The sequence below is a fragment of the Lethenteron reissneri genome, chromosome 34, assembly GCF_015708825.2.
Source record: "Lethenteron reissneri isolate LAM-NWPU_2019-01 chromosome 34, ASM1570882v1, whole genome shotgun sequence".
Lineage (NCBI taxonomy): Eukaryota > Metazoa > Chordata > Hyperoartia > Petromyzontiformes > Petromyzontidae > Lethenteron > Lethenteron reissneri.
The window spans coordinates 7,189,998-7,206,561 of record NC_083812.1 but is presented as its reverse complement, the minus strand read 5'-3'; the positions used below and the strand labels follow the sequence as shown (position 1 = coordinate 7,206,561).

Genomic DNA, 16,564 nt, shown 5'->3' with positions numbered 1-16,564 from the left:
AAATTCCCTCGAGGGGCTCTTGCGATTCCCCTCGGGAAGGGCCCTTTTTGCCAGAAGTGGTCCAAGATGGCAATTGCAGGACTGCACCATTACATGTAGGAGTCACATTAAACCCCACGTGCACTGTAACGCAATGCTCGATATTTGTGTCGCAGAGACCCCTCTCGCAGGTCGCCCTGTTGCAAAGTGACCCTGACATAAGCTTCCAGCTGGTGGGGCAAGGTCTGGGAGAGACCTGTGTGGAGGCAAAAGGAGATGTCTTTGCTATCACACCAGCCACCGACCCTGGCAGAAATCAAGGAGTGTCCTTAAATCCTCAAGATGGCGACAAAGCGAGCCATCACGCCATTGTTCAAGTGTCCTTTAAGGCCACAAGGTATGGATCTTACCATCAATGGCTGGTGTTTGACTTTGGGAGCGAACCTGTGCTCAAGAGGGAACTCCACGTGGAGGTGGTTGATGCCGCTGCTAAAAGAGTGGACTCGGGTAAGACCTCGCATAAATCCACTGTATTTAAAACATGTTTTAGTGGCAAACGTCTGTTATCTAGACCGTTGGCGGTAGAATGGGAAGACAGATTTCGCCACATGCTATTGAACTACAAAACCCGCTGTTCTGCAAGGTGAAGGGGTGCCCCATTGGCAAGATCTTATCTCCCCTGCCTGTTATGCAGGAGGTCATGAGCTCCATCCTGACCCTGATGCTCGTATAATTGGAGTTTGCAATTTGAATTTTTCTCCGGGGCCCTTCGGTTATTCCCTCCAGATTTAGAAGCATGCGTTTAAAGTATTGGCTGCTATAAATTTTCACGTGATTATCCACTTCGTTGAGCTATCATTTGTGGCCAGGTCGCTTCTGAAAAAGAGCTAACAGCTCAGTGGGCTTTACCTGGTAAATAAAATTGTTTAGTTTTATATAAAACTAATTACTTTTAGCGGTCTCCAACCTCTTTGGCACCAGGGACCGGTTTCGTGGAAGACAATTTTTTCACGGACCTGGGGGGGGGGGGTTCATCATCGGGTCTTTCCCCCTTTTCAAAGAAGCTCTCCAGCGACGTTTTTTTTTCACTCATTGTGGCTAGGGTTAGAGCTTGTGGGCTCACAAAAACTGTGACTGACACAAGTGCGCAGTGCGGGAAAGAGGCGCAGGTGGAAGTGGTAAATAAAATAACGGGCGGGCCACATGCGGACTCACCGCTCACCTCCTGCTGCTGTGTGGCCTGGTTCCTAACAGGCCACGGACCGGTATCGGTCCGCGGCCCGTGGGTTGGGGACCCCTGCTTTAGATGATAAATTTCCATAGCAATGAAGGGCTGTGAGGTGACCAGGAGATGGCAGGACATCAAATTGGTTCATAACGACTCATCCTTGTGGAATTTTGAATGTTATCACTGCATACTTATAGGTTTTCTCCAGGTACTCCAGTTTCCAGGGAATCCAATGCAAACAAATCACCACCCTTCCCGAGTTTTCATGATTCTAGATCATGATTTGATACAAGAATCGGCACTTTTTCGTCTTCTTTTTACAATCTAACTTGAATTGTGTTTTCTCTTGTTTGTACAGTATTATTTGTCCCATTAGCTTAAAAGTAACATTCACATATAATTATCATAAACTAGTCAATTCTCACACGTGATGATTTAATGTAACTTTCGTATGAGAATCAATTTAAATGTATGCTTTATTGCATGCATAATAATACATATTCATGTATGTATGTATCCATTTAAGAATTACTTGTGTACTCAATTGATCAAGACTGGGCATTAAAAATTTAGTTTTTTGCCATCAGAATGTGTACTCAAAATAAACAGAGCTAAACGCAACCATATACAAGTTATTCAGGCCATACTGTACTCACAAAAGGCAATACAGAACAATACTTTTATCAGATGATCGCTTTAATTTAGCAATTCCTTTCTTCATGAATTACAAATTAAAATAACCCCCTATTATTGTGCAAGGAAAACGCACATTCATCAATAACATGGCCCTCGAAACATGGGAAATTATACAATCGCCAACGTTTTGGGTAATTGCCCTTCTTCGTATCAGATGATGAAGCAGGGCCTTGTCCAAAACATGTTTTGCTCGTATCGAGAACCAAACTACCTGAATAAATAAGAATGGGTTTTACCCTTTCTGGCAATAAAACAGGTGCAATAAAATAGGTGCAATAAAACAGGTGTGCTGTTTGCCTTTTGGCGTCCTCTGGTCGCACACTGTTTGAGACTAGGATCTAAAGAAAGCTGTCTCTGGTGTGGACCAATCAGTTTCAAGGACAATGCATATATTATAAGAGTATGTTTTTTGTTTGTATTCTGACCACAAGTATTGTGGTTAATGCAGATATGATTCCTTGTAAAAAGCTTTCAGTTTTGTTGCCAGAAAAAAAGGGAAAAACCTATTCTTATATTTTGGTACTGGCAAAGGAGGTCCCATGATAAATTGTATATGTTAATTGTAGGGCTTTCCTCCCTAGCCAATATATCTAATGCTGTATCTTTATCTACTTGGCAAGGCACCTATGGTTTAGTTATGCTCTACTTGGCAATGTAACTATAGTTTAGTGTTACAATATCATCAGACATTAACAGTGCTGATGCCAAAAGACAATCTTGTTGTAATAATTTACTGACACCGTGATGAACATTTCCAAATAACAATATCAATATCACCATTTCCACTAAATGCATATGCTATCAGAGCATGTTGTTTTTGTTTGCCTGTTCACCACAAGTATATGTGGTTAATGCAGACATGATTCCTTGCAAAATGTTTCAGTGTTTTAACATCTTAACACCTGTTTTATTTCTCGAAAGGGTAAAACCTATTCTTATATTTTGATACTGGCAAGGGAGGTTCCATGATGTGCCTTAATATAAACCAAAATATATGTGAAATAAATCCATGACTACAAACGAGTACCATATCCAACATGTGCCCTGCAGGAAACGTGGGTCACGTGCCAGTGATAAGCACACGGTGGCACAGCGGAAACCGCACTGTTATGTTGTTGCGAGATTACTCGGAGGATGAGCATCTTCTGCTGGCACGCTATAAGAGTCCTGCAGTCACACTGGACCCCCTCGCAAAAAGACCGCTGCCAGCACAGATCACAGCTGACAACTATCAGCAGAGCCTGCACACAGCGCTGTATCGTGAGGAAGCGGCACAAGAGACGGTACTGTCCAGGTGATTGCTTACTAAACCTGGGACGTAATCCCAGAGCACTCTTTAAACGGGCATGCTGCTGTGGTGCAATGTTTCGCGCATTGAACTTGCCATCCATAGGTCGTCATTTCAATGTTACCTCTCAGTGCGGTAGCTGAAACAAAGGGCAAGTGTCTTAAACCCCCGCCACCCATCTCTGTCCACTGCACCTCCGATTAGCGTGGTTGCCTACGTACGGTGTGAAAGAAGTTCAACATACATACACCAAATAATATTTTTAAAAATCCACCACAGTTATTCAATCGGCAGTTCTCATATGGTGTACTCAGGTGCGGGTACTCCGACCTCTTTCACGACGTCTGGCCAACATGGACGAGTAGGCCAATATCCACTCTAGAAGGGATCTCTAGTGCTCCCTCTAGTGGAGGCCCTTCCACCAGCAGTGGCACGAGTGAGACATTGCAGGGCTGCACCTTTACCTTTTACTCTTTAAAATAATAATTTAAGGAACAAACTGATACTTGTTGGGTTTGCAGATATCATATAGGGTGTATGTCCTAAAGTTATGTTGTACAATCTTTGTTACATCACACAGTTTGGGGTTCATCGTGGGAAAAAACATGACTTTGTTCCTGTTTTAGCTGTACAAGCTTCATCAGTTCTGACGTGTTGTGAAAAGTGTTAGTGCCCTATAAGTTGCCAATAGACATATTGGGTATTATATGCTGTATTAACTGATGGTTATATGTGCGATGCGTGATTACAGGCTCAATTTGCAGACCGAAGTGCTGATCAAAAAGATGGTATACATGCCAACGGGGGAGATATACATAGCATCGACAGGGATGCTGTTTGCAGAGGTGCCGATACCTCCGCAAATGGGCCCAGACTCAGAGGAAGGCATGCTACTCTGGTAAGATAACAACGACAATAACCACCAGTCACACATCTTCTAACCTATAAAAGTCATTTCTTGTCTGTCTGTCCGTCTGTCTGTCCGTCTGTCTGTCTGCGTGCGTACGCTCGCAGGGGATTTGGCGCTCGGGCCGTTGGGCCCCGCGGTGGGAATAGGCATTTCCGATTTTTCGTCTCTAAACTTTAAATCGGTCCCATTATCGATTTAGTGTGATATCTCTTCATTTATTTATTTACGTTTGCCGACCAGCACGTGACAAAGCACGCCGTTGCGCATGCGCGAGACGCCGACACAGGGTTGCCCCTGGCAACGGGCGGTTGCCCCTGGCAACGGGCAGCAACGCCATCGCTGCAGGGCAGACGACATTTTGCATTCCCGTAAAAAATATGCACATGCATTAACATGCGACGCTGAGGTAAATTCATCAAAGTTTCACGTCCTCTTCACTCCCCCCCCCCCACCCCAATGTGTGCAATTACTATTATAGGGTCGGTAGATGATAAAATTATAGCGATTAGACTATTATTCTATCGCAGGGGGTGGGGGTAGCGGCCCAGCACCCAGCCTCACCCGGCTGGGCAATCTAGGGGAGGTCGGAGGCTCTGCACGGTACTAGGCCTCGACACCCCACACTTGTCAGGCGAAGACTTTGTGCTATAAACTCGATATACCCTGCGTTGCCCGGGGGAAAATAGATTGAAAATCTTCTGAAAACTTTAAAACATAACATACCAATGAAAATACAACTGTGTAATTAAAATTTTAAACCCGACCGCGCCAAGAATCGATTCTCTGAATCGCGCAAAGGAATCGAAGGTTGTATATTAATTTAAAATCGGCTTATTCCCGTTTAATATAAGTTGGTTATAGAGTTGATATAAACTGCTACGAATGGGAAATATCCGGCGTTTACCGGGGCAAAAATGTAATTTTTAACTCCTGAAAGCTTTAAAACATAACATACCAATTAAAATAAAACTCTAATTATAAATGTAATCTCCCAGCGTGCCAGGAATCGATTCTTTGAATCGCGCAAAGGAATCATTGAAGGTTGTAGATTACTTTCGAATCGCCCTATTCCCGTTTTAAAAACTGCATGTCGCCAAGTTTGCTTAACATTTCTAACAGACACACACATTCACACATTTAGATTTTACATTTAACATACATAACGTCAGCATGTACTGCTGTCATCATAGGCAAAATCCCTCACCACTCTCCCTCACTCACCCTCACCATTCACCATCACCACTCTCCCTCACCCTCACTCACCACTCACTATCACTCACCACTCACTATGACTCACCACTCACACTCACCCTCACCACTCACCCTCACCACTCACCCCTCTCCCTCACCACTCACCCTCACTACTCACCACTCACCCTCACCACTCATGCTCACCACTCACCACTCACCCCCCCCACTCTTCCTCACCACTCTTCCTCACTCCTCACCACTCACCACTCACGCTCACCACTCACCAACCATCCTCACCCTCACCACCACCACTCACCCCCCCCCCACTCTTCCTCACCACTCTTCCTCACTCCTTACCACTCACCGCTCACCACTCACCCTCACCACTCACCCCTCTCCCTCACCACTCACGCTCACCACTCACCCTCACCAATCATTCTCACCCTCACCACCACCACTCACCCTAACCACTCACAGTCAACGCTCACCCTCACCACCACCACTCACCCTATATGCGGGAAAATACGGTAATTCAGCCTCTGATCAAATCACACAGAATGCACCCAGGATCAGCATTAGGGTTAAGCATCGGTAGAAATTGCACAACCACTATAACACAGGTTTTATAGGCTGTAGAGTTATGTTGTGATCAGCCAAATAACCCCTACAACACGCACGTCTACAACCCGCACGTCATGGAGAGGGCCTTCATCCATGCATTGACAAAGGGCTGTGCACAAACATGTCATGCAATGCATACATGGATGGTGCATCACTACCTCATCCAAATGATACGTGTATTGCAATACAGACTGACTCACATGTGGACAAAATTAAGTTTCTTAAAATATACTAATTTATTACTGCCATCACAACTTGCATTAAGATGGCTACACCTACACTCGGTATGGGTTGCTACCCCGGTGGCCAAACACACAATGGCGGTGCCAGGATTTTCAGGTAGGGGGGGCAACCCCTCCAGCAATGAAAAATGACAGGAGTTGTTAGTAAGTAAGGACTTGTCCCTTGCTTTTTATTCGATGCGTGTGCGGCGATGGCGCAGCTATCGATCGAGGGTCGAATTCAAACCGCATTGTGTGATCGGCATCGCGCTCGCTGAAGGTGTTTGCCTTCAGGGAAGTCGTGTACTCTATACGCAACTGCGCACAATTCTGTGAGTCACTTATAACTGCTTTGCTGTTACTTATTGCCAATTATGGACTCAGACTATTGTCCTATCATCTCATAGAGTCCCTGGCACGTAATAATATGCTACACAGTGGCAGTGGGGGTCGCAAAATGACTACTAAAAAACGTCAATGATTCGATCGAAATTAGGGATTTCGATCGGATCATTGGGGGGGCACGTGTCACCCCCACTGGCTCCGCCAGTGCACACACGTGCACATCACGCTTTTAAAACACGACGCGTCAACGTTGCTCACCCCTCCGCCCTCCCGGTTCGGCTGCTGCTGCTGCCCTCCAGCCGGAGTGTGAACGTGGCACTGGTCGCTCTGCCTGGCAGCGAGGATGGCTCGCCAGTCTACGAGGTTTCCCTGTCCAAGGATCTCTGCTCCGCCGACTGCTTGCGCCTATTGCTGCCCGAATCGGTCTGCCGTGCTCTCGCGCTCGACGATGGCACCAGCCGGCCCCTGGACGTGCAGTTCGAGTTGGACCACCTCAGGTTCTGCGTTCGGCACGCAGCGGTCGACCTAATGGATGCACGGCTCATCCTCCCCGACATCACCAACTGTGCCTTGCCAACAACAAGGCCAGACGTGCTCCCTGCCACTCTCAAAGGTGCCATATCGGGCTACATCTTTCAGAATATCAGAATCATAATATTTATTTATACTAGAGGAATCCAATGAGATGGAACACTATTTTGCAAATATGTCCAGTAATTTTCACAGATGTCCAGTAGTTTTGTGCAATACTATACAGTAGAAGTATTTATTAAGATTGCACTCATTACACACAAAGTGCTTTCCAAAAATGAACCACAATACCTTGCGGATCTCGTCAAGGCGCATAAACCATCACAGCAACGGCTTTTGGCTAGCCATCGAATATTTAGACATGTACTGCACGTGCAAACATCTTGTTAGTAAATGAAGCATGCCATGCCAAATCACCATTATTATTACCACCACCACCACAAACTTAACACTTATAATATCCTACTCTTAGGCTTTTTCGGTAAAGTCACGTAGGTAAAAAATAAAAATAATAGAATTAATAATAGAAATAAAATAATAATTCACGACGTTTCGGAGGCAACACAAGTCTCCAGTCATCAGGTGGGACCGTCACAGCTAAAATTACTGCATCAAGTGAGGCAAAATTCCAAGAGAAAAGCCCTTAAATACAAGTTAAAGGGGGAGGAGCTTATCTGAATGTGGTAACCAGGGAATGGAACGTGGGGGTGGTGGGCGGGGCTACAAGAGAAATTGGCGAACGTCGTCCTGTGCAAGAGCACAATCGGTGTACCTCGACCTAAACAGGTGTTGGTTGAGAATCCAAATACAAAAAAGCAGTACTGTTAAACGCTGGGGATGTCAACACTCGGTAAAGTAGAAAAGTACCTGTCAAATAAGATGGTACAAATATGTGTAGTTAAATCTTTTTTACATGGTTAATAACATATTTCCAATGATTACTCAGTTTGACACCAAGGTACTCTGCAAACCTTCTGGCTACCATCAAAGGTTTGTACACGAAGCCATCCAGATATACAAACACAGACATAACTTCAACCGTGATGATGGGTACAAACTGAGTAATCATTGGAAAGATGTTATTAACCATGTGAAAAAGATTTAACTACACATATTTGTACCATCTTATTTGACAGGTACTTTTCTACTTTACCGAGTGTTGACATCCCCAGCGTTTAACAGTACTGCTTTTTTTTGTATTTGGATTCTCAACCAACACCTGTTTAGGTCGAGGTACACCGATTGTTCTCTTGCACAGGACGACGTTCGCCAATTTCTCTTGTAGCCCCGCCCACCACCCCCACGTTCCATTCCCTGGTTACCACATTCAGATAAGCCCCTCCCCCCTTAACTTGTATTTAAGGGCTTGTCTCTTGGAATTTTGCCTCACTTGATGCAGTAATTTTAGCTGTGACGGTCCCACCTGATGACAGAGACTTGTGTTGCCTCCGAAACTTCGTGATTTATTATTTTATTTCTATTATTACATTCTATTAATTTTATTTGTATTTTTTACCTACGTGACTTTACCGAAAAAGCCTAAGAGTATGAATCCTTGCAGTCACGAAAGCTTCAAATCTAGAACTTATAATATCCACGCATCACATACAACGCATTGCCTTGCAGGCAATGACAAGCAGAAGAAGGTGATCATGTTTGCAGTGGGGGAGAGAACGTGTGACAAGCCAACACCTCCATTCCTCATGTACGGGCCTTTTGGCACGGGCAAGACCTACACTCTCTTCCAAGCAACAGTGCAGATCCTGGCCGAGCCAAACGCTCGGGTGCTCATTTGCACCGAGGCAAACAGGTGCGTTCCCTCCCGCAGGGCTTCGTGGATGTCTGCCAGGTCCCACGTCGCATTGCGCGTGTCGTGAATCTCCTGCAGTCTACGTCTATGTTGGCGATGATATTGGCGGACCCTCTAATTCGCGATTTAAAACAAATGACTCACGTGATAAATGTGAAAAATCACCAATTTTAGCAGTTTATGATATGCGCAATGTTCTACACTTGTTTATCAAGGAAAGTCTCAGTGAATCTCATGACTCTTTTTCAGTAGTGAACACCCAAATTTTCACAGTAGAGAGCGATGATTGCTATGTAGATTCCAAATGAATATTTAGCTTTTTGTTTGGCCCATATTTTTAAGGTTAATAGATCTGCAGTATTAAAAAGGGCGGCTACAATTCTCTAACAAACGGTGAATGCACTACTGCTAGGCCAAGTCACCACCCTTTATAGGCCATTTACTGCTGTTCGAGTCGTAAAATAGGCAAAACAAGTGGTGGATATTAGCTCTCATGCCTTTTATGGCAGAGCCAACAATATGCATTCATGCTCCGGGTATTCGTGACCTCCACTGAACTTATTTTCACAGACTTTATTCGTGGCGCAAATCAGTTGAAGTTTGGATTGATTCTCTTACTGACAAGAGTTATTTTGCAGTGCGGCCGATCTCTACATCCAAGAATACCTTCACGAGTACGTCACGTCTGGCTTCAAGGAAGCAACGCCGCTCCGCATAGTCTCCAAGTGGCGAAAGATGAACACCATAAGCGAGGTCGTGAGGAGGTACTGCTGCCTGGATCCTAACGGCCAATCCTTCGCCGTGCCAAGCCTCGAGATTGTGAGGGCCCACCGTGTGGTCATTTCCACGTACGCGCAGTGCCACACGCTGCGGCAGCTGGGGCTGCCTCGGGGCCACTTCTCTCATATCCTGCTGGACGAGGCGGCGCAGGCACTGGAAGCAGACACGCTCATCCCACTCGCCCTGGCCGACTCGAACACCCGTGTGCTCTTGGCCGGCGACCATAAGCAGATCACGCCCAAGCTCTACTCCATGCCAAATGATGGTCAGTTTAATAATGCTGGATAGGTGATTGCTTCCAACATGAGAATGTTTATAACGGACGTGAAACACGTAAGCAATTTAGACATGAACAAGTGGATTACTTGGCTAGTGCAACCCATCTGTTATATGTTGATCAATTAAATTGGTAATTTTACAGCGTTCTATTGAATGTAATGTCCAAAAGTTAATGGTTTTTTAACTATATCAGTGCTTACGTAGAAAATAATATTTCCAAATAACCGGCATTATGAGCCATTACTTCTCAGCAGTGCTTGCTCATAAACACAGAAACCGATGAGATGTAAACCTGGGAATCACAGTATAATACCTGTATCTCGGTCCCCGTTTTTGCAGATAAGCAGTTCGTCATACGGACTCTACTCCAGAGACTCTTCCACCATTACCAGCGCCAGAATCACAACACCGCACAGTGCAGTCGCATCATCCTGACGGATAACTACCGTTCAAGGCCGGAGATAGTCAACTTCGTATCAAAGCATTTTTACCTGGGCAACCATGACAAGGACTTTAAAGGAATCAAGGCTCGGGCCGATGTTCCTCGTCACCCCGATCTCTACCCACTGACCTTCTCTCACGTCAGCGGCAAATGCGACTTTGACGAAGTCACTCGGACATGGTAAGACGCATGAGCAGCAGCCAAGCCAATGTAGAGTCACAATATGTAATTACCAATATTTCATCTGTAGTGAAAAAGAGTGTATGCATTGGCTTTGTGTGGTTATAGGATACAATGAAATACACATAGATTTCAACCAAACCTGTGATTGATACCTGATGTTAAAGTAAAGAAAAACTATTTTTTGTGATTTTAGCAATATATGCCAACAGACCTCCCACCCCTTTTCATTGTTGTAAATTCCCAACTTTCCGCATATCTTACACAGCAATAACTAACATTCAGTATCTATACACTTATGTACAGTAAATAATAGTACAGTAGTAGATGACACCGATTGTGTAACAACTGTTGAGCTCCAATGTGTAATTAGTATACTGTACCCATGAATATTAAAGTAGAAAATATTGTGTGCTATACTCATTGAATTTTTTCGGTAAAGTCACGTATGTAGAATTAAAAAAAAAAATTACTAAATAAAATTCAAATAAATCACGACGTTTCGAACGCAACACAAGCAATCATCATCAGCTAGAAATGGGGCACAACACACAGCAAGGGAACACACAGGGGGACACCAAGCACACAGCCCACACAAAGAACGGTAAACTGTACGGAGGCAAACAACACGAAGAAGATGGGAGACGAGAACTCAACAAACCTTAGAAACATAATGTGATGCAAAACTAGTCGGCCAACAACACAGTCAGACACTAACCTGGTTGATTACGTATTTCAAAAGACTGCTAAATTTCGTGTTCAACTTCTGGGCTGAACGTACCAAAGTAGACAGAGTTGGTATGTTCATCCTTGCAGTCACGAAAGCTTCAAATCTAGAACACTGTCGTAGACCATGCTTATGTATTGTGAAAATATGCCCTTGCCTGAAGGTACAACACCATGGAGGCCCTGGAAGTTGCGGAGCGTGTGGCTAACATCCTACAAACTTGGCCTGAGAACCATGGACGGCTGGAGCAAAGCCAAATTTGTGTCATCTCCTATTACACCTCACAGGTTCGAGTCTTTCGGATGCTTGCAACAACAAAATCAATGAAAATCTTCAGTCGTACAGAAATACTTTACTTGATTAATACTGTGGCTTTGGCTAAACCTTCTCGCTCGTATATTGTTACCATTTTTCAACAAGTCGTGAGCACCAGAAACATTGAATACTTAAAGAAAAGAAAACATAGTGACATTCCATTATTTTTCAAGCATATACAATAAAAATGTAGTATACTCTTAGTTCTTTCGGAAAAGTCACGTAGGTAAAAAATGAAATTCATGAAAATAAAACAATAAAAATCACGACGTTTCGGAGGCAACACAAGTCTCCGTCATCAGGTGGGACCGTCACAGCCAGATTTGCTGCATCAAGTGAGGCAAGGATTCAAGATGTAATCCCTTAAATGCAAGTTGAGGGGGGAGGAGAGGGGGGGGGAGCTCATCAGAATGTAGTAGCCAATGAATGGAACGTATCGGGAGGGAGGGGGGCGGGGCTATAAGAAGGCATGAAGTGCCAAGTAGAACGCATCGGGAGGGGGAGGGGGGCGGGGCCAAAAGAATGCACGAAGTGGTACACGAGAGTCGGCGACGTGGACGTGGTTGTGCGCAAGCAACTATTGTTGCACACGCCAACGTATTGGACGGAGAGGGGGAGGGGAGGCCAAAAGAGAGTGTGGGGTGCAAGTGTACGTGGACATGTGTATGTACAAGCACCTGTTGATACACATGATAGAAAATAACGAAAATGCCCATGTTTATACCAGTGCTGGCTGAACAATAAAGAGAGTACTGTTAAACACTGGGGATGTTAACACTCGGTAAAGTAAAGTAAAATAGTGCCTGTCAGATAAGATGGTCCAAAAATGTGTAATTAAGTCTTTTTTGCATGGTTGATAACATCTTTCCAATTATTACTAAGTTTGTACCCATCATCACGGTTGAAATTATGTCTGTGTTTGTATATCTGAATGGCTTCGTGTACAAACCTTTGATGGTAGCCAGAGGGTTTGCAGAGCACCTTAGTCTCGGAGAAAACAATCTCATGAGAACCCACCGCGTTGTAGCAATGATCGGCAACGGCGGAAGACTCAATTTTGCCGTGTTTCAAATCTGACTTGTGCTCGCAGACACAATCAGAGACATGACGTTTCGTTTCCCCAATGTAACAGTCACCACAGCTGCAACTCAGTTTATAGACTCCAGGGTATTGCAAGTCAGGGATGACATCCTTCACAGATGGAATTAGATCACGGATTTTATGTACTGTACTGAATCGGACTTGGATCTTGTGTTTGTTTAGAATTTTGGAGATCTTTTTGGTCAAGCCTGCTATGCAGTGGCGGCTCCTGCAAAATCTCTCAGGCGGGGCAAATGTCTGGATGATTTATAAGGATAAGGTCCACCCATGCAAAGGATAAATTAACAGCTTAAGCATGTAAAGGCAACTTCACTTCTTTAATATTAATGAAAAATAAAGTGACTCTTATAATACATCTTGTTTGTTTCTATACTCACTATTAATACAATCCACTCAAGTTTATTTTATTAAAGATTCCACTAGGTGGCGACAAATAATATTGTTGGATGCAACGTGCTTACGTATGATGATGTAAGCACGTTAGTGCGAGCCCTCCCGGAAGCCATAGAGAATGCATTGCAGCGTCCCCCGTTCGAAAAAAAACATCTTTGAATGTAAGTCTATGGGACCACTCGGGGCGATTCTCAGCCAGAGTGAAATCGCCCAAAAAGAGGCGGTACTCCACAGAACGTGACATGACGCTGATTGGACAGTGATGGCTAGCGTGACTCTGTGGTTGAATGACATTGGTGGTGCGTCGCCCAATCGCCCTAATGAAGAAACCGCCCCTGCTGCTATGTATGGTAACGTGACAGTTTGATCGGAGTTTCAAGTGGCTGTTTCTGTATGGTGGGAGAAACAGCTTGGCGGATGGTGCAGTTCAGAGTATCCGTTCATCCTGAGGGCCCGATGTACATGTCTCAATTCACTGGCCAGGTGGTGTTGGTCAGAAATGCCATGAGCTCTGTGGTATAGCGTAGTAATTGTGGTTTTGTAGAATTTCGGTGGTGAATGAATACACTGTTTTCAGTTTGCCAATTCAATTTAATATCACCAGACTTTTACTCGGGTTGCTTTTGTGTGCCATCAGATCCATTCATAATTATTTATATATAGCGTCTTTCAAAGATCCCCAAGTGCTGTACATGTGAACATTGCAACACACAATGAACCATCTATGTAAAAAGATGGTAAATACAAGATGTTGAGCACAAAACATTGAGTAGTACATGACATTTGCATTAGTTAAATACATTCATTTGTTCAACACGTAGATTTTCGCGACCAATATCATCCATGATACAGGTTTTTTTCACACGCTCTAACCCAAAAAACCCGTATTATGGACATTAACTTATGTGTGTGTGTGTTTTCAGGTCAAGCTAATCCGGTACGTGTTACGGAGGAATCACATGGCATCTGTCAATGTCGACACTCTCCAAAACATACAAGGTGCTGTCAATACACAAACTGCTCTGCAAACACTCGTACAAGAGATTATTTACGTCCAGTTGCATTACATCGTGACATCACATTCGCTTTTCTCACATCCGCAGAGAAAATATTTCATTGCAAATGTATTTTTCCAGTTTGCTCCTCATTATTTAAAGTAGTCAAGGGTATAGTGAGCAGCATACATGGGATATTTTTAATTGGAAACATTTAGCTTATTTTCACCTTTTAAAAGCGTTTGTGTATCATGGATGTATACATGTTTAATCTATTGTGATTCTCACATCATAAAAATAATGTTTTGACTTTATTTCATGAGGATATTGCAGCAGACAACATGACACAACCTGCCAGGGAAGTAACATTACCGAAACCCTTGATTGATAATTTCCTTATCAGGCCCAAGAATCCTATGAATGTGTCTTAGCGCAAAGTTACCTCTTTGATCTTCATACCCGCATTGCTCCTCCTTGGTTATCCAGCCACCGAGCTTTAATTTATAATTGTGTAAATAATATAAATTTACTTCTTATCAAATGGTTCATAAATGTGGTGTGGACCAATCAACTTCAAGGACAGTGCACATTATCAGAGTTATGTCTTTTGTTTGTATTTATGACTGCAGGTATTGCGGTCTATGCAAACATGACTCCTTGTAAAAAGGTGCCAGTTTTGTTGCCAGATAGAAGGGTAAAGAACCAATTATCATATTTTTACTGGTAAATGAGGTCCCCATAGTGTAGATGTTTGCCCCGAGCTCTCATACTCTGATGGTGCATTGTCTTTGAGTTGTGCGCCTTTTGGCGTCTTCTGGTCCAACCCATGTGAGACTAGGCTCTAAGGAAAGCTGTCTCGGGTGTGGACCAATCAACTTCAAGGACAGTGCACATTATCAGAGTTATGTCTTTTGTTTGTATTTATGACTGCAGGTATTGCGGTCTATGCAAACAGTGACTCCTTGTAAAAAGGTGCCAGTTTTGTTGCCAGATAGAAGGGTAAAGAACCAATTATCAACAAAAACGAAGAAGTGTCCAAAGAAGCATGGAGTATTGCATGCTTGGAATTATACTTCAAGACAGAAAGAGGAGCACGTGGATGAGAGCACATATTTCATAATTTCATAATTCAAGTGGGCTTGGGCAGGATGTGTCGCTAAAAGTGATGATGGTCGATCGTGAAACTTAATAACAGAATGGCCGCCACGGAAACTTATATATCAGGTTTCCACAGCCTTGATAAAATTAAATTTTTCAACTATATTCAAGTGTGACTGCATTTGTGATTTCATTACCAGTTGATGCTTAAGCGGATTGTTCAGCAGCACCTGCTTTGCTTCAGAAGCATTGTCTGGCATCAGATTTGTTTGATCTGCTTCAGGCTATTTCAGGCCGAGTAGGACTTTGTGATGATGGGCATCTCATGTGTGATCGGGGTATGTAGACTTTGTGAGAGACCACAGTGTGATTACATCTTCCAGTTGGATTCCTGAGGATTGTCACAAATGGGGTGTTTCCTGGCGAAACCTTGTAACTGCAGATTGTATTCTTTGGGTCTTTCGGTAGAGTCTCGTAGATAGGCTCAATCGATCGCAACACAAGCGACGTCATCGCCTGATGACTTTACCGAAAGACCCATAGAATATAAATTCCTGCAGTCACGAAAGCTTTAAGTCACTGCAGATTGTAATATGAAATAAATATGTCCTAGAGTATGTCCGTACAAGAGTTAAAATGCCAAAATCAACTTCTGTCCAGCAGCTGAGTGGATTATTACATCGCAAGACAAATGGTGACAGCTTTGAGGAGGCCTTCAATGCCGATGATGAAAATGACGAATGTCGATATTTAACGCTCAAGTCGACCACTGTCTCCCACCAGGGAAGGAGTTCACTGTGATCGTGCTGAGCACAGTGAGGACGAGGTCCAGCCAGCAGAGCGTGGTGACGGACGGTAACCTGGGATTCCTGGCCGATGCGTGCGCCCTCAACACGGCCATGACGCGGGCGCGTGCCCTCGTGCTCGCCGTGGGCGATGCCATGGCGCTCTGCTCCGTGGGGAGCTGCAGCCGCGTGTGGCAGAGTTTCCTGCGCGAGGCTCACGTCCACAGCAGCATGCTACCGCCCAACATGGTGCCTGAGGACATCGCCGCCAATCTGTCAGACTTGGCCAAGCTGGAGGGTGTTGAAAGGCAATCGCAGCTTCCTGGCTTAAAAGGTAGCACGTGTCCACTTACAGATGTATTAGACGACTGAACTCTATATGGCGTTAAAGATGCATGGCTTATAGTGTAAAAATTTACTCCAGCACCTTACCACAACCAATTTTAGTATTTAGCCGAGCTGGTTCATCTAAATGCGGAATCCAGGCTAGCCGTGGTACAACTAATTGGGGTATTACTTCATTCATAGTTTAAGACCATAAAATGATCACTCCCATCAAGGTGTCTCGTGAATTTTAGGAGCAATTAGTGGCCCTTCATAATATGCAAAAACTGTCTGATTGTGGGGTTGCCACAAATATAAAATCTGT

At 44.1% G+C, this 16,564-nt stretch overlaps 1 protein-coding gene across 1 annotated transcript in view; it reads left to right on the top strand.

Annotated features, from left to right (window-relative positions):
- Positions 1 to 16,564, top strand: part of HELZ2 (helicase with zinc finger 2) — a 48,090-nt gene that overhangs the window by 11,479 nt on the left and 20,047 nt on the right. Inside the window, 10 exon segments of the mRNA XM_061565158.1 lie at positions 156 to 486; positions 2,954 to 3,197; positions 3,943 to 4,089; positions 6,779 to 7,092; positions 8,637 to 8,820; positions 9,459 to 9,865; positions 10,219 to 10,501; positions 11,392 to 11,515; positions 13,961 to 14,036; positions 15,914 to 16,249. Of these exon segments, the coding sequence (XP_061421142.1) occupies positions 156 to 486; positions 2,954 to 3,197; positions 3,943 to 4,089; positions 6,779 to 7,092; positions 8,637 to 8,820; positions 9,459 to 9,865; positions 10,219 to 10,501; positions 11,392 to 11,515; positions 13,961 to 14,036; positions 15,914 to 16,249 (2,446 nt within the window).